General features: G+C 42.2%; 3 protein-coding genes across 6 annotated transcripts in view; 2 read left to right on the top strand and 1 right to left on the bottom strand.

The window, feature by feature from the left end:
- The window catches only part of LOC109473976 (putative phosphoenolpyruvate synthase), a 14,279-nt gene extending 8,790 nt beyond the window's left edge, over positions 1-5,489 (top strand). Inside the window, exons 25-37 of the mRNA XM_019774168.1 lie at positions 940-1,068; positions 1,217-1,301; positions 1,641-1,729; positions 1,970-2,032; positions 2,195-2,290; positions 2,499-2,558; positions 2,759-2,856; positions 3,250-3,385; positions 3,557-3,648; positions 3,830-3,908; positions 4,061-4,186; positions 4,423-4,525; positions 5,232-5,489. Coding sequence (XP_019629727.1) covers positions 940-1,068; positions 1,217-1,301; positions 1,641-1,729; positions 1,970-2,032; positions 2,195-2,290; positions 2,499-2,558; positions 2,759-2,856; positions 3,250-3,385; positions 3,557-3,648; positions 3,830-3,908; positions 4,061-4,186; positions 4,423-4,525; positions 5,232-5,371 — 1,296 coding nt within the window. The 3' untranslated portion in view covers positions 5,372-5,489. The remainder of the gene's footprint in view (positions 1-939; positions 1,069-1,216; positions 1,302-1,640; positions 1,730-1,969; positions 2,033-2,194; positions 2,291-2,498; positions 2,559-2,758; positions 2,857-3,249; positions 3,386-3,556; positions 3,649-3,829; positions 3,909-4,060; positions 4,187-4,422; positions 4,526-5,231) is intronic.
- Positions 5,490-7,476: 1,987 nt separating this feature from the next.
- Positions 7,477-19,929, bottom strand: LOC109473918 (proline-rich protein 5-like). Of its 4 annotated transcripts, XM_019774083.1 has the most exons (10): positions 19,829-19,929; positions 18,483-18,715; positions 12,796-12,876; positions 11,599-11,647; positions 11,324-11,381; positions 10,710-10,801; positions 10,051-10,126; positions 9,156-9,220; positions 8,720-8,882; positions 7,477-8,414 (listed from the first exon to the last, which is right to left on the bottom strand). In XM_019774083.1, exons 2-10 carry the CDS (start codon positions 18,644-18,646, stop codon positions 8,161-8,163), a joined length of 1,002 nt encoding a protein of 333 aa, XP_019629642.1. In that variant the 5' UTR covers positions 18,647-18,715; positions 19,829-19,929; the 3' UTR covers positions 7,477-8,160. The 4 variants fall into 4 exon arrangements, with proteins under 4 accessions (XP_019629642.1, XP_019629641.1, XP_019629644.1 ...); XM_019774082.1 differs by lacking the exon at positions 19,829-19,929 and having other exon boundaries at positions 18,483-18,807; XM_019774085.1 differs by lacking the exons at positions 18,483-18,715; positions 19,829-19,929 and adding an exon at positions 14,165-14,465.
- Positions 15,060-17,710, top strand: LOC109473919. The gene is made up of 3 exons (XM_019774086.1): positions 15,060-15,774; positions 16,271-16,429; positions 17,010-17,710. Exons 2-3 carry the CDS (start codon positions 16,284-16,286, stop codon positions 17,203-17,205), a joined length of 342 nt encoding a protein of 113 aa, XP_019629645.1. The 5' UTR covers positions 15,060-15,774; positions 16,271-16,283; the 3' UTR covers positions 17,206-17,710.
- Positions 19,930-19,976: the final 47 nt, after the last annotated feature.

The raw sequence follows: 19,976 nt of genomic DNA, 5'->3' as shown, positions 1-19,976 counted from the left end.
TCAAGTATCGTCAACAGAAACTACAAATATCTGGCTTTATCTCTTTTGTTTCTCATGTTCAAAATTAGAGTGTATTATTGCTACAAGGTTGAATAAAATACCTAAACACATTGGGAAGTGGGGGAAACTATATATTACACCAATTTAAGTTTCCATTATTCATTGTTTTACGTATGTATATATATGCATTTGTGTATGTATGTGTGTATGTATGTACATGTGTATGCATACATATATATGTATATATATATCCTTATATTTTATATATGTATGTTATTTATTTCTCAATACATATATATATATACATATATATATTTCCTTATGTGTATACTCTTATATATGTATATATCGGTATAACTTACATGTTATACCGATTCAGTTGCCTTTAGTCAGTTTTTATTCATTTCCTACATATATATATACTCTTGTGTAACGTATATTTAAATATATATAATTCATTGCTTATATATATATTCTTATATATATAAAAATCGGTGAAACTTATATGTCATACCGATCTAAGTTTTCCTTCGGCCATTGTTTTAATTTAGTTTCCTGGGGGGTTCTCATTAATTTCTTATTATTTCTACTGTTTACTGTCTGCCGGTTTTATGTATCAGTTTTGTGGTCATACATGTACGTCATTTATTTTCTTGTGCCATGATTTTGTTTCTCTAATGAAATGAATAAAAAAAATGAACTTCCAAAAAAAAAGAGGTATGAAAATGTTAATGTCATTGTGGTAGAGAAAGGAGTGGTCACTCAAGTTATACTGTATATCTAAATAAAGTATCAACAGTACCAAGTCTTTGTTGTGGTATACTTTGTACACATACTGACATTTTAGAATTCTAACAAATGTCATAGCCTAGGTAACAGGCATCTATCAGATGAATTGTGGTCCTTCATCTCACTGTAATAGTTTTACATTTCTTACAGCATCTGTACACATCAAAACACAAGATCCAGCAGTTGGAGCAAACTCTGACTACTTACAGCATCCATCGTCATGACAATGCCATGGCGATGTACCAAGAGATCAACGAGAGGTTACCTGAATGCTACCAGGTAATGACAATGTGTCTTGTATCAAGATATTTTGATGTCCTCAAAAATGTGGTACAAATGATCTCTAACACAATGAAAGTAAAAAGTCATATGAGACATTGATAGAACATTTACATGTATTTGTTCATTGTCTTGCATGTGTCCACAGGCCTGGGCAGACCACATGAGCTATGGTGCTCGGTCAGCAGCCTGGAGCACAGTCCTGATGATGGTCCTGTCACAGGGAGGCAGAGGTACACATGTAGTCATCATATTACCTCTTAGTAAATGACCTGTGGTGCCTCAAGGCCACAAATACATGATTGATACTCATCTGGTAGTGTTAATTCTATCAGTTGACTCCTTTTCCTTTTAAGCAGGTAATAGTACCTCATATTTATAGAAGATTTTGCATGTAAAACTTATTATTCTCTTAAAGTAAAGATTGGCTAAATTAGGCAGTCATATTGCCATGAAACATGTTACCAGATGCTTCTAGTATATGGCCAATAGCAGTCTGATTAAACTTGTATATTTATGGCTTCATATCAACAAATAGACTGATGACTCAATGCTGTATGTTATACCTGCAGAGTGGACAATACAGCATTTCTCTGACATGGCTCATTTCTACGTCAACTGTGAACAAGTGACCAGCGCAGATGTGCCTGATGCACTGGAGGTACATAACATTTATACAAACTATATGCTTTTATTTTTACTGCAACTGAAACATACCTAATTCATTTGTTTCAGCATATAAATTTAGTCATAATCAGATACAGTAGATTATGTTTATGTATAATGTATCAAGATGTAAGTTGAAGGTATCTGTTGTTTGTCAGACTTGTTTAACTTTGACTACATTTTACAGCAGTGTGATTGTACATGACAAAAGCTTTGACATTGAATGCTTCCCCAGAAACTAGCAGTGAAGCTGATAGAGGAGGGCCACAAGGATAGACTGATCTCCATGTCTCCTCAGGTCAGTTAGGGCAAATATGGTGCAGATTTTTTTTTCAAATAAATGATTTGTGGGCAAATATTTGCAAAGAGGATAAAAACTCGGGAGCTAAAATAAGTTTGGTAACCAGGCTAATGATTTGTGCAATTCTTTTTTTGTATGTGTCATTTTTCTATCCTACAGGAAGCTACAGCCTGGCTGCTGGGTGATGACAGCGGTTCTTCTGGGCAGCTGTTCCAAACATTCCTGGAGCTGCATGGACACAGGTGTCTCAGGGAGGTCAGCTGGACACTTACTAAAACATGAGGACGTAAACCTGACTTTAACAGACTCCCGTGTCTGATGCCATGTTTGAAAGTATCAAAACATTTGTTATGATGAATTAGTAACTTCTGCCACAGTATATCTCATCTGATCTCATCTGGAAGAAACTTATTTTCCACATGCATTTTTACAACATGATTTTTATTGATCTCCTGTTTGATAGGCAGAACTAAGAGAAATGTCTTGGAGAGCAGACCCAGCCAAGGTGGTTCTAACCATTCAGGTATGTGTGACAAACATTATGGGTATCTGAGAACAAGAATGTCTATTTTAATCAAGGTGAATAGATTTGATAAAGGAATTTCCTTAAACAACAAATATCATCCAAAATCAGTATTTTGATTTCCTATGCGATATCATGTAATAGACCACAGAATTAACTGTTACTTTTACCTAAGTTTTTAATCTCATTGTTTTGTTCAGTCTATGCTCAGGAATAACCAGATAGCCAGTAAAAAGGAGCCATTCAACTTTGATGAGGCAGTCAAGAAGATCAAATCACCAATAACCATGGCTGGCAGGTTAGTGGTACTGAATAAAACATCAAGAACTGCTACACTGTCCTTGGTACTGAATAAGACATCAAGAACTTCTACACTGTCTTTGGTACTGAATAATACATCCAGACCTGTTATACTGTCCTTTGTACTGAATAAGACATCAAGAACTGTGACACTGTCCTTGGCACTGAATAAGACATCCAGAACGGGTACACTGTCCTTGCTACTGACTAAAATGTCAAGAGCTGTTACACTGTCCTTGGTAATGAATAAGACATCAAGAACTCCTACCCTGTCCTTGGTTCTGAATAAGAACCCAAATGTGGTACTGACTAAGTCTTCTTGACCTGTTGCACTGTCCTTGGTACTGAATGTTGAATGCCATGTATCTTGTGTTTCCTCACCTTCCATTAGGTACATCTTGAAGTGGACTCTCCCCTACGCACGACAAGGTGTGATGGAGAGGGAGCAGAGCAAGTCAGCCGCAGTCAAAATGGCCGACCATTTCAAACAAGCCTACTGGTACCTGGCTTCACTAATGGTTGCAGAGGTGAGTTGTATAGGCATGGATACATGATTGTATAGATGTTGTATAAGTGTAAATTGAAAATTTGTTGAAAATTTGTTGATTGTTGAAAATTTGTAGATAAATCCCCAATGTCATTTCAACTGTTTGTTCATCAGTCTCTATGGCTGAAATGATACCCTTTTGTCATGACAGGGTCGTCTTCCTGAGGAGGACTTACTGTTCTTCCTGACACACCAGGAGATCGGCACTCTTCTGCACAGTCGATCTGCTGTGTTAGTGGCCAAGTGAGTGATATGTACAATGCACCTTTGGGTTAGAATCCTCATCATAACATTTTCAATCAGTATCACATATTGAAGCTTGTAATAACTTTATCCAACAAGTCTGTCAACTTCAACTGATATTGTTGGTAGAAATGCTCAACAGCAGGTCATTAAACCTTTTATCTGCCCCCCCCCCAATCAGAGCACTGCGAAGACGTCGCATCCTGCCCAAGCAGATGTCGCTCAAGTTCCCTGAGATCTGCCACGGCCATCCTGAACCTGTAAGTAAAGAGCTTACACACTGGGCTTGATACTGCTGTTTTATCTTGGCAGTTAGTAGAAGGATATTTATGTACATTACCTACATAAGAGTCTTTGAGAATATAGTGATGTTTGACAGAGGTTAAAGTGAACTGTATTTCTGGTATGTCAGATTGAGGTTGGTGCGTTGCCTGTGAGTGGGTCAGACCTGGTGCTGAAGGGCATGCCGGTCAGCCACGGCACGGTGACCGCTCCGGCCAGGGTGGTGACCAGACTGGAGGATGCAGGGACTATCCAGGTACAGAGTACAGCTTAGCTCATACTTATTCATTGGTCCATTAGAGCTTCACTCAATGAATTTTTTTCAACAGATCCTGTTAAGTAATAGGCTATATGTTTTTATAATAGTAGAACATGGCCAGTTAGGAAATTACCAAGCACCATTAAGTCATCCTAATGTTAGTAATCAGTACATTTGACTATGTTTTGTTGAGGTATGATGACTGAATATTTGTCTTTCTACTTTCCTTACAGGCAGGAGAGATTTTGATAGTCCAGAGCACAGACATAGGCTGGAGTCCATACTTCCCCTTACTGAGTGGGCTGGTCACTGAGCTGGGAGGGCTGATTTCACATGGTGGGTCATAACTTAGGATGGTTCATTGGCCATTTCAGTGGTATTTCTCTCTGCTACATGTATATCAAAATAAGAGCATATGTCATTCAGGTGGAATAGGGCAACTTTTGGCTTTGACACAACTGTCCCAGGGCTATAATAGCTATTGTTAAGCATCAAGCACAGACCTACACAATCATACCATGGTGATGAGCTGTAGTAGTAATCACTCAGCACCAAGGACAGACCTACACAACCATATCGCAGTGGTGGCTGTAGTAGTAATTATTCAGCACCAAGGACAGGTCTACACAATCATACCATACTAGTGGCTGTAATAGTAATCATTCAGCACCAAGGACAGACCTACACAACCATATCACAGACACAAGTACCAAGGTCAGGTATCACAATCATACTACAGTGGTGGTTGTAGTTGTAAACTAAGTTAGTATTCATTCAGCACCAAGGACAGGTCGACTGTTCCCTCAGATGTGGTTGGAGAGCTTTACTAGGACTTAAACTGCCTGAGCATGTTGTAAAACTAGATGTCCAGTCGAAATGACAGTTCTTATAAGTCTCTAAACTAAGACAAGAAATTTCCTGCTGTTCCCATCCCATTGATTGAACATTTTTGTAAAATCTGGCACCAATCCAGTCAGTTGACTGCCATTGTTGGACTGTGTGAGTACTCAATAAACCATCATCATTCTCCCTGTGTGTGCAGGTGCAGTGGTCGCCCGTGAGTACGGCCTCCCCTGTGTGGTGAGTGTGAAGCATGCCACGGCGATGTTCCAGACTGGAGACCTGGTGCTGCTGAATGGCACCGAGGGATCTGTCAGAAAACTCAACCCTAACAACCAATAACTCAGAAAACTTAACCCTAGCAACCAATAAATCAGTCTGAACACTCAACCCTAATAACCAATAACTCAGCCAGAAAACTCAACCCTAACAACCAATAACTCAGCCAGAAAACTCAACCCTAACAATGGATAACTTACTAAGACATTGGAGAGGGAACAGATTGAGATAAATTAACAGATAAATTAACAGATAAATTAACAGGATAAACAGATTAAGAGGATTGTTTTGTCAAAGTTATAATTATGAGTAACATTACCATTATTACTTTGATTTGCATTCTCTTTTGTTTAATAAGTCTTATCTTCATGATCAGAATAAGCTTATTGTAATGCCCTGGGCAATTGAACATGAAAGATTAGCAATGTCATGTCAGGGGTAATAATAGAAATAATATAATATTGCAATACATGAGTATACGCGCTTTCTTAATGATGTGTATAGATTTCAAATGATGTCAGCTGTCTGACCCTCGCCTCTTTCCTTATGATCTTTTTGAAAAGTGGTCTGCAGTCAGATTATGAATAACAAAAAACATTTTTTGCAAACAGACAAGATATGAGCAGTGAAATCTTGAAGTTGTTATCCAATGATACTGAAAATTGAGATTGTACCAAAGCAATTTTCCTTTCATGACCAATCTATCTCTTTAATAGATGCCTGTCCTATATAAGTATGGGGTAACAAGATATATCATATATAACGTTATTTGGTGTAAAAACTGTATTGACTCCTGGTTGTACTTTCATTGCCACTAAGAAACTTGTCCAAGGAAATATAGCAACAGTTGATAAATGCGACTTCAATCAATTATGAAAAGGTTTCTGAAAGTCCTGACTGATCACAACTTTAAGATACCCATCTCTTACACATTTGACTTAAATGGAACTAGAAAGGTAACATTTGTAATGCATAATGCTTACCTTCACATATGGTATGCTCTGTTAATTCTTACTCAAACACATTCACGTATATGGTGACAGGAGTCTAAATCCCTCCTACTATTTACATTGCAACATTATGTAACCCAACACCAGCTACCGTAGGGTGACAGACGGTCTGGTTCAGGTCATTGACCAGGTCAGTGTTTGGAACGGAAGACGAAACAGAGCAAAAATCATGATGATTCTGATGTCAACTCGTAACACCACTACAAATGTAATATAAGACTTACCGCCAAGACTTCAAAGCAGGAGGAGACGCGCCAGAGTCCTGTCACGGTGTCAAAATGTCGATCAACCACCCACATAAACTTCGAAAGAAGGGAGCGGAGATTTACCACCTACTCGCTTGGGAAAATTTTCCAACTTGGACGCACATGGAATTTACGGGCTCTGATTGGTCAGAGTTCAGAGTGTAAACCATATAAGGAATTCTCCGCGCATTGTGAAACATGAGCCTAGCGGGCAAAGATCGCATAAATTTGTATATTCATCGTACAGACACAGTTGCAATTATCTCCCTGCGAATTTTCTTTTGTACATATTATTTGAGTTATCTAATTTGTTTTTAAATATTTGGGAATAAAAAGATTAATAAAAATAAACAAAAAGGAAGTGTACGCCCAGGAAAAGGTGTTAATGCTGTTTTGGTACTATGATAAAGAAAACTTGCAATGTACAATTGTGACAATTTGTATTTTGTACTAATAAAGCTGAATACAAATCTGAATGTTTAGAAAGTCGTTATGTGTTCGTCGTTAGAACTGGAGTTAGAACTTGAACGGTCTTACTGACGGCTTAAGCTTAATCTCAGCTGAAGATATTGTGTACTAGTATATTTACTATCTTGCTGGTGTACAAAATCCAGATGACGGTTTATAAGATTCAGATGACGACGTTGTGTATGGTACGGTCTTGCTGGTGTACAGTCGCACATCTGACGGTGTTGGGTGTATTTTGTTTGATGTTGCCGTTCTGATGATTAGGGCAACAGGTATGGGATCTTAGATTTCTTCTTGTTTGACTTTGTTTTCAAAAATACGAGCCTCTAAGTCAAGACGACAATATCTAAGACATTTTACAAATCGAATCATGAGATATTAGGTCATAAAATCAACATCATAAAATAAACCCTTACAATTCACCTACCAAAGCCATAGATGAATCTATGTGAAACAATGACAGGAATCAGATTGTAGTACTGTGATATCTGTAATCATTTAGACATATACAATACAGTTCTGTTTTTCAAAAATATTTCTACAATTTTCCTCCACGGTCAATATCGGATTTACATTACAGAAAAATATACATCATATTTAACACTTATAAATACTATGCAAAGTCTAGCATTTGCTGTGGAGCGGTCTGTATTACGTATTATCTGCTCATAGTCAGTTTGTTTGGTTACATCCACTGTTGTCAAATATACGAGACTTTGGGAAATAATGGCTCCTATTTTCAGTAGTCTTGGGTTTGAATTTGTCTGAGAAACAAGCAATTGGTACCGAGTGGCCTGAGCCAGTGGCTAAGCAGAACAACCTATTATTTAGGCTAAAAAAAGCTTCACAGTACAGAACCATCTGCGGATGCTAACATCAACATTTATATATTCTCACTGTTTCCACGTGTTACAGACTGACAGCGTACTCTGAATAGACGAAGACTGTATTTTGTTCTAGATTGTCCTGTATACTTCAGCCTGGTACCTGACCATCTGATTTCCACCAACACTTCAAAGCAGCTTAAAATGTGGCTTCAAAATGTCTCTTAGAAATACACCACCGAGGACCTCTACTTTACTAAGGCAACCGACGATCTTTTCTGTGTGCAGCGCCATCACTGTTCCCATCAGTCGGACCCTGCCACCTGTGTCACGTCGTCCTGACTCTTCTGACTGTCCCCCGCGCCGCCGGCGATGCTGTGCCTCCTGCCGAACCCCCGTGTCATGACCTCCCCCTCCACCAGCGGGTCTAAGCCCTGTCCCACAGCGGACGGGGTGCGCTTGTGCGCCTCCCCCCGGCCCGGGGCCGGGAGCTGCTCGTCCAGCTGCTGGGACGGGAAGAGCTGCATGCTGAGGGGGCGTTCACCTTTCAATGGCTCGTCTGTGGAGAAGACGCAGGATAAATCTATGACCACAAAGCGTTCTTATATATATAGTCTTGTCACTAGTAAAACATTGAATAGATTGGACGTCAGCTTTGTAAGCACTCGTAAATCTAAACGTTACTCTTTTGTTTTTCATTGATTTTCTCTGGCGGTGGTGAATAAACTTTTCTTTGAACGCCGTGTCCTTTTGGAACCGCAACTCGTCGGTTGTCGATTGTATGGCTGTGCTCATGCTGATTACAACTTGGCCTACCTATATCTAGTAATTCCAACATTTTACAAAACGTCAGTGGGAATTTACCTCCCAGTGTCTTCTGTCTGAGCACGACGGTGACGGGTTTGTTGGCGGGGATGAGGGGTTCCGGCCCGCCCATGTACAGCCCGCGCAGCCCCAGGTACGGGCTCACTATTCTGGCCACCAGCGACTCCAACTGGAGATATTCTGGGTTGTTGTCGTGCACACTCTGTGAACAACAAAGAGCACTCTAACTAGAGAAACTAACTCAGCCTTTGACTTGGATCTACACCAAGAGAAAGCAGGTTGTGTTTGCAGTATGTTTTCATTTTTTCTAACTAAATTTTATTTTTATTTATCGTTATATATCAAGGGGTAGTTAAAAGGCAATTGATCGAAGCAACAATAGGGAAAATCACCAATTGAATTACGATTCGGTATCTATAAGCATCTGCACTGCCCGATGTAAACTACACATATGGTAGCAAATGTAAAAGCCAACCTGTAAGACCAGCAGCATTTGCGTGATGGAGGGACTGATGACGACGTCTGGGGTATCTAATGCCTCTGTAGCGGAAAAACATAGCGTTTAGTAAGTCGTCTCTCGTCTTCGCATCTGTTGAAGTTATGTGATTTAACTACCATAAAAGGGTATCAATGGCTTTCCTATAAGCCTTAGTTGTGGATCTCTTCTGGCATAACAGGAAACTAGATGTAAGTTGAGATAATGTTGCCACCATTAGTGAAATGGCATTGCTGTCATAACGGTTTTCCTGTGAGCCCACATAGCCTGTCTACTTTACGCCTACACGCCGTTTTCATTCTTTCAAGCCCCCACACATGCTGCAAATAGCAGGATCCAATCCCAGTCAGGAGGCGGCATCGATGGTAGAAGCTCCCGCTAGCGCTGATCAATGAGAGCGGTCCGTACTAAATTGAAACCCGCTACTCTCTCAGGCGGCATTTCGAAGGTCATCCACTGCGTCACAGAGGCGTTCTTGATATTTCTATAACCATAATCATGTTTCGCATTGAACAGTTTTCTGGGCTACAGTTTGGTGCCTCAACTATGTAACTTGTACGCAGACGAGCTCGCTGGGCCGACTGGAATGGGCGTGGTGTGGGGATGTTTTGGATACTGCACCACATGGCCTGCGGTCCGGATTTACCAAGTAGCAGGGTGTTAGCACTCTCTCCATCATCAATCGTCTTGGTGTAAACATTTAAAAGGGAGCATGACAGTAGGCATCTGTACACACAGTTACAACAAATAACAAGGAGAAATCACACTTTCTACGTGCAAGAAAAAGTCTACATACCAACCAACAATACATTGCCATGTGCCTAAAGTTGAGTTGGCTAAGCAATGGAAAATAAAACACAGAAAGTGAACTCACCTGAAAACGCTATCTTCAACAAGATTGTGTCCCTAAAACCGACTAACGACATCTCTCTGACAGAAAAGCCCGTGGCCTGTGATATTATTAACAAAAGGAACAGATAGTCTTAAAGTTTAGATAGCCTGTAAATGTTAAAGATTCCACCAATGCTATTCAATACACAAGTCTACACAATCCTAGAGGGAGGATAAACCTTAACATATCAGCATACAGACGACATGATAGTCAATATCGCCAGATCTCTGAGGCTGTATAGCTAGGCTAAGCCCTAACTTTATTTTAACAGTTAATTCGACGGTAGTTCGAGACTTCACAAAAGGGTTACGTGTTGGAATTTACCCTTGAACCCTTTTCGCAAGAGGTGATACTATATAAGGCTAATCGGTGAGGGGTGGACCATAAGGGACCTTGTGGGTGGATGTGACAATGCAGCTTTCCTTTTCATCGTAATGGCTCGTGTATTTGGTCGTTTTCGCCTAAGCGTATTTCTTGACAATGCAACTCATGGCCTTCCTGACACGTCTATATCAGAGTAGGCAAAATTTATAGTTCATCTCCATAAACACGTTCTGTTTCCTCAAGGATGTTATGTCACGTTTCATAAAACATCTTTGATTTTCTTCAAGACAAACGGTGAAATGACATGGCCAGACTACCTGCACGGGGCAGAATATGGCTTGCAGCATGGGCAGCACCTCGCAGAAAAAGTAGTCCCAAATGTCCGACAGACTCTCCAGCAGCTGTTGGCCTGAAGCAGCACAAATATCGACATGTGACACAAATGGAAGCGTCAAGGTGATCAGTCTTCAGCATTCACCTGTCACGGCAATCTGTGCAGGACGTCTGTCGCGCGGTCCTGGTATCCAGCCTATTCTAGCTCCAGGGAAGGATCAAAGGAGCGGACTGGGCCGGAATAGGATGGACACCAGGCTACGGGCTATGGTCTACCCCGTAAAATTCTTCTTCCGTAATGTTGGGGACTAAAAGGTACAACTTGATCAAGGAGTCTATTTTACATTGACACGTGTAGTAGCATCCTGTTTTCCAAGTAAGTCGCATGTTTTCCAGTTATGTTTTTATAAGTGTTCAATTTTGTTTGCAAATGACTGTTATATTATGTTATATTTTCCTTCCAAGGACCCAACGTTTAATCAACAACGCAAGGCTACTAACGTTTTTGATCCCACACAATCAGCTGAACAGGGCAGGCAATCTTATTTCTCAAACAAGAAATTACAATAGAGTGAAATAAAACATAAATTGTTATCACCTTTTTCTCTCTTGATCTTTTCTCGTAGAATCACCATTCCTTTCTTCAATAACTGATTCTAAATAAAAGATGTGAGAAGGAAAAGCTTTTAGAATGTTCGAAGTGAATGCTTTTATTTGTGACCAAAACAAGTACGAAAACTTACAGACGTATCAGCTGGGTTTTGGTCACTCTATATTACGCCTCAGGTCACAACATATATAATCAAAACATAAGAGTAAACAGTATCATCAGCCCGTATAGTTTGCTACATGTCAGCGCTATAAGCACTTTACCTGGAAGTAGTCTAAAATGAACGGTCCGACCTCTGTCTTCATCAGCATTCTGGGGACGGGAATTTAACAAAGTTAGAACGGGTAAAATATTTCACGGGTATAACTAGTATAATATTTCATAAGATAGATGGTCTATTGGCTATCAAGTGATTGATTTTATTAATAGACCAGTTCATTGACTAATATGCCAGGTTAACGCAAAGTTTAACACAGGTTTGTCTTATTAGTAATCTCGAAATATTGATAAGGGTGATAGATAGATAGATGCACCGATACCCTGCAGACAGGGTTAGTATTGTGGTGAGTACTGGTGATATATTGAAACCTCCCGTGAGCTGTAGTGTTTATTCTTGGTTAACTTACTGTAACAAGGACCACTGCACGAGACTGGAAGCATACTCTAACACGTCCAGACAATAAACATGGTGCTATTTGGGGAGGTGTCTGACTGACCGACACCATAAGCCCTTCTATACCTACTGATTGCATCTATGTCTTAGTTTATATAGGGTGAGTCGAATATGCCTTGCGGGAGAAAGGATTATCATTCACATACAATGAGACTGGGTCAAATGTCCTTTGGACCCGGCGTGAGAGCCAACCCGTCTGTGGGTGAACGCTTACAGTAGATAGTACAGTAGATTACATATTTCAGACTAGGCTGAAAGGTGAAACTGCGGTGTATCGAAATATGCTGTTCCATGGTATTAAAAGAAACAACAACTATAATCTGAGGTCCTGACGCGCGCAGGTACAGCTGTATGCGCAGTATCTGGTACCATTGAAAGGCATAGTGTGTTCACTATTGGTAGTGTTTTCTCGGCTAATAAACCGTCTGGCATGTATACAGAGGTTATGTCATGGCGTGCAAGGTCCACACAAAAGTTCCCCTTTCAGAGGGTGAATAGGGAACAAGGCCTGTGCGTTGTCACCTATAACCACAAGACGAAGGCGTTGATTTGAAGCATGGCAAACACTTTCGAGGTTGCCAAGTATCCCTGTTCGACATTCGAATCCAAAGAATTGTTTTATTCACGTACGTACGGGAGCCATAAACCTTCAACCTGTCGCTCTAATGATTAGTATTCTGCGCCCCAGACTAATTTTGCCAGTCCTGAGTGAACTGCAGTGCAGGTGCCCCCCGGCTTAGTGCCCTCACCTTGGATAACCCGGTTGAAAGCCGAAGTAAAGACTGACCTTATTTTCTCGTTCAATAAGTCCAGCTCATTGGGCGGCAGTTTCTTGTGCTGGAACAGAGACACTACTGCACTCTGCACGCTGGAAAAACAACCGCAAAACCGGCGTCAAATATAGTCATAAGTATGAAATCGCCTCATCCGTGCAGTTTAAAGCGCCTCATCTGTGCAGTTCATGTATAGCATAATACACACACTGCTGTGCTCCCAAGGCCCGTGTACATTCCGGCGTGCAGTGACCAATACGACGACAGACATTCCGACAGGGCTAGATATTTGTCATCGATCGTACGGACGCATTCATGCCACATTTTCAAGCATCCTAACACCCGGAACTACGACTGAATCCCCACCAAATCCACAACACTCGCACACACCACACGGCACGTAACCCCAGGACTATTTACGGTACATTATAGCATCCGGGGAGTTGTAGAATGCGGCGGCGGCGGCGTTCTTGTCGTTGAGAATGATGGACGGGCAGGACGAGCGGCGGCCCCGCCGGACCTGCCCGAGCATTTCGAACATGGCTCCGTCCTGCGCGCCCTGCCAGTGCTGTGGCCGAGAGTCGGACCAGCCTACTGTCAACAAACGGCACAGCTCGCCTTTCTGTCAGGTCATCCACCCTATCCACCTGTTGCCTGTGTGTGGCACGCGTCACGTGACTACATTCTGATGTTTTTTTTCTGGTTCTTGACTGCAAAAAGCCGATTGTGGTAGATTTTGGAGAGGACTGCTGATTACAAATAACGCTCTCATGGTTTCCACTGGTATTCTTTGCACAGATGTTTGGGTAACAGTCAAGTTTTGTGCCCCTATTGACTTGTGCTCGCCTGTGCTGTGCTGGGAAGCCTGAGGATTAATTACCGAGTCGTGTACTTAGGCTCCGGTTACAGTCCAACGTTTCGAGTATCAAGACTAGAAACTTATACAGCAACAGGGTTTTACCCCAGTTTAAATGCCAGGGTATCGAAACAATAAGCAGATGAAATTCTAAAAATCGCGACTTGGCCAAACGTATTTTAGCAAAAACTGCCTTTCTTTTGTGAACACCCTTTTTTTTAAATACATGTCAACCATTTTACAGAGGGACGGAATAGAAATATCAATTAGTGGACGAAAGACCTAGTAAATACAAAACAGCATGCAAACAAAGTTAAACCACAAAATCGCGTTTCTATCAATTTTTTCCACTGCGAAACAAGTCAACAAAATTTGTCACGCCAACTCAGCCGTCACATCAAGTGGCATCGCACCTGTTTTAAATGCGCCTTTGTCCAGAGGACGGTCAGATACCATTCAAAAGTCAAGGATTCAAAACCATATAACAACTGAAGCATGTGAACCTGACGCCCCCCTCCCCATGTTACCTCACAATCAGGTTGGTCAGTTGCTGGCGACTCCGTCTGCGGCGCGCTGTCTGCGGTTCTGCCGACCACAGAGCCCCCATGGACGGTCACTCCCACCGGCCTTACATCAGTCAGCGCCTCTGCCCGGACACCGAACACACTTGTGTGCGTAGTGTACCCCCACTTTACTTTTCTTCATACAGTCAAGAGCATTGCTTTGGTCTTTGCCAGCACGATAAATAGAATTATTGATTAATCTATATCCCGGCTGAAAGCTGTTATGTTTTGCAAGCCTTGCCTGAGAGCGGGGCGTGGCCCATGCATACTGTTGGAAGTGGTGAAGCCTGAGTCATCCCGTCTTCTCTTTCTGTCCTTTTGGGATACAGATTTAAGACGTCTGATCAAAACGCAACATGGCACTTCATGTATGGATCGTTAATGTATTTTTAGGTTACCCGGGCCTGGAAGAAGGAAGGAGTGATTTTAAAAAAATATTCTGAAACACACAACTGTCTTTACCTCGCCTCCTGGCAAGCTGCTAAGTACTTGTCTCAGTATTTCTTTTGCACGTTTTACAGGAGGGCTTAGGGACATGATAAGATTTTAAAATTTCCCATGGGATGAACGATGTGCCATTTTCTGAAGTACGCACCAGTCTAAAATCGCCACTGTCAAAAACGTTGACACGGACGCAGCAAACATGCTGACTGAGCCAGCGGGGGTATATGTACTTTCAACGTTTGCATTTCCTGTTGCAACGTTGCTTTTAGCGATGGGCTACTTGATATCAGTCTTCTTCGTAACAGAAGTAAAGAGCTGCCTTTTGAACTGACTGCCCCCCCCCCCCTTTTACTTTTCACTGTTGTTGAAAATGAAAACGAAGCTCGGGAGTTTCTCTGTCATTAGATCGGCCGTATGTGGTAACATCTGTTGCTCTCCTTGTATGGGATATATATAACCTGACCGCACATTGCATGTGTAGGTGGCTGTTAAGTCAGATACAACCGCAAGAGGACGCTTTCACGGACAAAGTCGCTACACGGCATGGTACTTAAATCATGTAAACGCGCTCTGTCTAATTAAGTAGGTATGCTTGAATGGGTCAGTCATGGGTAGAATATTTATGTCGATAATATGTAATAACACGACATATCACAACAGATGGTCACTGATATTAACGCTGTAGGCGAAAATTCAATTCATAGCTAGCTATAGCTAGTTAAGAGGATGTAAGCGATTCCCACCACTTGCGGTGTTGACGTGGTCATCTTACAACTATGTCTGCTTTCAAATAGCATATTTTGCTTTTCTCAGCTACCAGAGCTATCGTCAATTATATTCTCTCGTATAACTCATGGTCAACCTGAACAGATTGATCTGCAGGAGTCTACACCAAGCTGACGTGTAAAATTGTTAACTTCGATCCCAATGGCATCATTACAACAACGTATGCGTGGAACGGCCTGTTCCTTAAACTGTTGTCGCCAAAGGCACCCTCTGCTGTGTGTTTGTGTAACGAGAGCGCTAGAGATTTCAAGCAATTGCTGACGACACTATTGTGTTGGTGTGTCGCAGTCCGTTAAACAACCGACACTGCAGGGTGTTCTCCTGACGGTGAGGGTTGCTGAGAGGTAAGGATATGGAAAAGGAGTTATGTTGATAAAACGTCGATTTACGCTTAATGCATGCGTCATTAAAAAAAAATCTTGCGCCAAGGACTACTAAATGAATGTATACACTAATCCGTTTCTTTGACGAAATTCTCATCGACAGTATCTTTATATCCCATTATCACACATCAACGATTACTGTATTTATGTTTTGTCTTGTCTTGTCTTGTCTTGTCATGTGTTGTCTTGACAGTAGGGCAAGCCCTTTGTAGCCACAGGCTAGTTGGGCTGCCCTGGGAACCAATGAATAAATAAATAAATAAATAAACGATGAGAGCGATGTTTTAATCAAAATCCTAGTCTTTTTGTCCTACATTGTAGGCAAATATTTGATTGGTTTTTTCAAACTTTCAATTGATTTGACACAGCCTGACCTAGCTTTTCTAGATTGTGAATGATTTTAAAAGTTGAATGTGGCGCTGAATGACCCAAGGCAACAGAATATTTGTCCTGGCAGGTTGTAAGTAGGGATGAGAAGGAAGCGGAAGAGTAGCGGCTGTAGCAGCAATGTCCTGCCGGTCTCCTACCTGTCCCCCATGAACAGTCGGCTGTGCGACAACAACTCTAAACTAGAGGAATACGAGCGCCACTGGCATGACGACTTCTTCCGAGGATGGTAAGTCACGAATCCTTTTTTTCTTAAGGCACAGAGAAAGAGATGTACATGTACTCTATCCACAACGGGTAGAAAATCTTCATGTTTTCAGGTTGTCAAATGAAAGATGGTTTTGATTCAACGGAATTTATTCGCCATTAAAGTTAAACCATGTGTTTATGGTCCTGCTAAAGAGAAGCGGCAGTGGCTAATGTCTCTACGGCCAGGCCTTATCTTGTGTGTACACTATTCTTGGGTATGTCTAGATCTGATTCATTAGATCATTCCTGTAGTCGCCACACCATCCTGCCAACGTTCCTGACTTATTTTAAGTGATCTACCAGATATAGGAGCGGGTTCACTTCCCACAGGCCTGACCTCGCCTCGTTATCTAAGCGTAGTGTATAGCTCACTCCAGTGCAAGGTACATTGTATTGTGTCTACTGAGCCTGTCAGGAACAATATTTTTTTCACAAAAATAGAAGAATCTTATTATGAAACTGTCAGAAACAGTAACTGCCATTTGTAACATCTTGTGGTTGGCTAACTCTGACTTGCACAGTATGTACGTAAACACTTCATCCTTTTACGTATCCCTTAGGAAAAGGCTTTCCAAGCGGGGATGTAATTCGCATATCGACGCTCTTCACATCAAAGACGACATAAAGACTAAGATGTGCTCGCATGGGTTCAAGGTGGGCAGTCTTCATGGCCATAACGACTTGGAGGAGGTCAATGACAAGCTGGAGGTGTACACTAAGGAATGGGTGGAGGGGATTGGCCCTCCCAGTAGATGATTTCTTATGATGAACATTTAAAACCACAGGCGAGATTTGTTAACCCCGTTATTAATGCGGTGCAGTGGAATAGTCTCCAAAGGTTTTAGTACGTACTGTTAAGTAAGATCAAAAGGAAGCGATTCTGCGTATGTTGCATTATGTAGCCCCTGTAATTAAGGAAATCATATCATTGGTAAACCAATGAGGTGAAAGACGATCAGTGCACAACAGCATATTATGTCTATAAAACCGAATACGAAGAGTACAGTGGGCTTTTTCTCTCTATTGATTTGGATATTGAGATCTCTAGGGTAAATAATCCTGTTTGAGAATAGTACGTGCCTGTCGCAGACGATGTATATGTATCCTGTAAATATTACGCAACATATAGGCACACACTAAAAGTGGTTATCGTGAAAAGGAGCAGACCGCACATTATTGGTCACTGACGTCACCTGACGTCCATCTACGCTGACCTCGGGTCAGTTGTGAAACACAGAGACCACCTGTCTGCCCCGGACACAGCCGGACGTCAGGGACACCGCCTGTTGCTACGTGACCTTTCATACCGACATGACTTTGATTTACACAACGCAGAATGACTCATAATAGATGCGAGTCAGGACCGCCAACCGCCCCAGCAACCGCGACATGTAGCGAGGCTTAGGCTCGTGTTATATTTAGTCGTCTTGATATATTTGCATGCAAATGTCTTGGTAAAGTAGAGAATTCCTCCTGATAAACACACAGACAGACAGACAGACAGACACATGCAGACACACGCACACAAACACACATACACACACACACATACACACACACACACATAAACACACGCGCGCGCATACTATAGAAAACGTGCTTAAATCCCTGTAACGTCTAGCTACTCTACTTCATACACAGTAGAATCACGGCCTTACAAAGCTGCTACCTTCACCTTGAAACCTTCTGCGCACACAGCTAATACTTAATGTCGATGTGTTACAAAACGGTGTGTCGAAACCTAATCCTCAATTACAAATCGAACAAATTACATCCGGTTAACCCACGTGAATGGCGTCAATAAATCTGGTGCTAGGCCAGGTCATGTGGATCATGGCGGTTTATTTCCCGTTGCTTAAGTGGCATGATGATGGGATCATATGTAAGCTTTGGCACTGCATTGATATACACTGCTGTATACGCTGCTGAATCTCGTTTTCCGGTATTGCTGAAGGATGTATATCCAAGTTACACACCATTACGTACACACCACACTTACGCCAATGAAATGTGGACAGTGTTGTATCACCCACCTGTACCATTCGGGCTGTGCGAAGCCTCTCGGCCGGCCGCTCTGGACAGGGATCTTGGTGGGAGACCGCACGGGCGGGGGCCGGTGTGACGACCGTCTGGGGAGAGACTGGCGACTGGCGATCAGCTCCCCTATCCCCGGTATGGCCTGGTGTGTTAGATTCATGGCAGGCTGTGGTTTGGACGTCACCGGTACCTTTTATTACAGCCCTACAAGCTGATCATTCCCATCGCTCTGTAGGAAAGAAATAAAACAAGCGCGGAGCTTTTAGGGCCAAAGTTCGTGTGTAGGGCCGTAAACACGCCCTACCTCAAACATTGCAAAGTAAATCTTTAACCAGAGGCCTAGTGTAAATTTAGCCGGCACGCCTGTTTAGATGACGGGAATACAGGTGTGATTACTGTGCGTCGAGCATAGAGAGCAATTCTGCGCAGACGACACTTGTGATCACAGCTCAGCGTCTGCGTGAACAGAATATCTCTCCATATTCTTTTCTGATCTGCGATATCCTCACCTAATTTCAAGTTCATCATAGCATTATGATCCTCAACTGCGAGCCAAGGAGGTTATCTCGAAAGATGTAAATTGGACCTAGCGCCATCCTGACTCTCCAGTAACTCGATTTCTGACGTGAATGAGAAGGAGATAGCATCACCTCTCATCCAGAACCTACAGCCGTCACGCCGTCAGTAAGTCTTTCGTCACGAACTTGATCTTTCTGAGAGATAAATTTGACGTCGAGAGAGAGGCATTATTCTCGCTAGCCGGTTGGACGTAGAATCCTGAGCTACCCCGAGGCGTTTTGGCACGTTCACCGCAGCGCTTGCCCAACTCATACATATCATAACGCCGGGTATTTACAGTACATCCTGTGTGCAGCTCTAACTACGTAGAGGAGTTGGCGCCATGGCCAATAGAAAATAATTGCCGCATTCATCCTACACAGAAACGCTTCCGGCATCTTTGAAAATCACACTTTACTCCAAAACATGATATGTTGATATTCTGGCGGTATTTCAACGCCCACCCTTCCAAGCGAAGAACTTACCTAGACATCATGTCAGACATAAAGTCCGGATCCATCTCACTTCTGACAGTTTCCTTCAATTCAATCAGTCTGATAATAACGATATTAGGACAAACCTGGCTTCCGTTGTGAATAATGTACACGAATAAAGCTCAGTTGTCCTGCACATCCCGGTCAGAACTTGTCATCAATATCTTTCTCACATACATACAAATATATACCATGTACGGCTAGTGTATGAGGGTGAATCAACCGTATAGATAGGCTGTTTACGTCCCCATCTCACCCGCTTTTTACGATACCATAGTGTAATCACCCACCTGTTGCGTGTTGTCACCACCCAGGTTCTGCACGTTGCAGCAGAGATATTTCCAGTCACCGCCGGTGCGTGTGGCACTTGAGGGGGTCGTCAGCTCCATCGTCACCCGCCACTCGCATCCTTGTTGACGGCGGGGCGGCGGAGGATGA

The sequence above is a fragment of the Branchiostoma belcheri genome, unplaced genomic scaffold, assembly GCF_001625305.1.
Source record: "Branchiostoma belcheri isolate BF01 breed outbred unplaced genomic scaffold, Haploidv18h27 scaffold3, whole genome shotgun sequence".
Classification (NCBI taxonomy): domain Eukaryota; kingdom Metazoa; phylum Chordata; class Leptocardii; order Amphioxiformes; family Branchiostomatidae; genus Branchiostoma; species Branchiostoma belcheri.
The sequence above is the reverse complement of the archived record's forward strand: the minus strand, read 5'-3'. Positions and strand labels throughout refer to the sequence as shown.

Coding starts and splice junctions, on each gene's coding strand:
- LOC109473918 (XM_019774083.1), bottom strand. CDS start 18,646: ATGAATCTAACACACCAGGCCATACCGGGGATAGGGGAGCTGATCGCC. Junction 11,648..12,795: donor TTATTGAACGAGAAAATAAG/GTCAGTCTTTAC, acceptor TCCCGTCCCCAG/AATGCTGATGAAGACAGAGG. Junction 8,415..8,719: donor CAGACAGAAGACACTGGGAG/GTAAATTCCCAC, acceptor TCTTCTCCACAG/ACGAGCCATTGAAAGGTGAA.
- LOC109473919 (XM_019774086.1), top strand. CDS start 16,284: ATGAGAAGGAAGCGGAAGAGTAGCGGCTGTAGCAGCAATGTCCTGCCG. Junction 16,430..17,009: donor GACGACTTCTTCCGAGGATG/GTAAGTCACGAA, acceptor CGTATCCCTTAG/GAAAAGGCTTTCCAAGCGGG.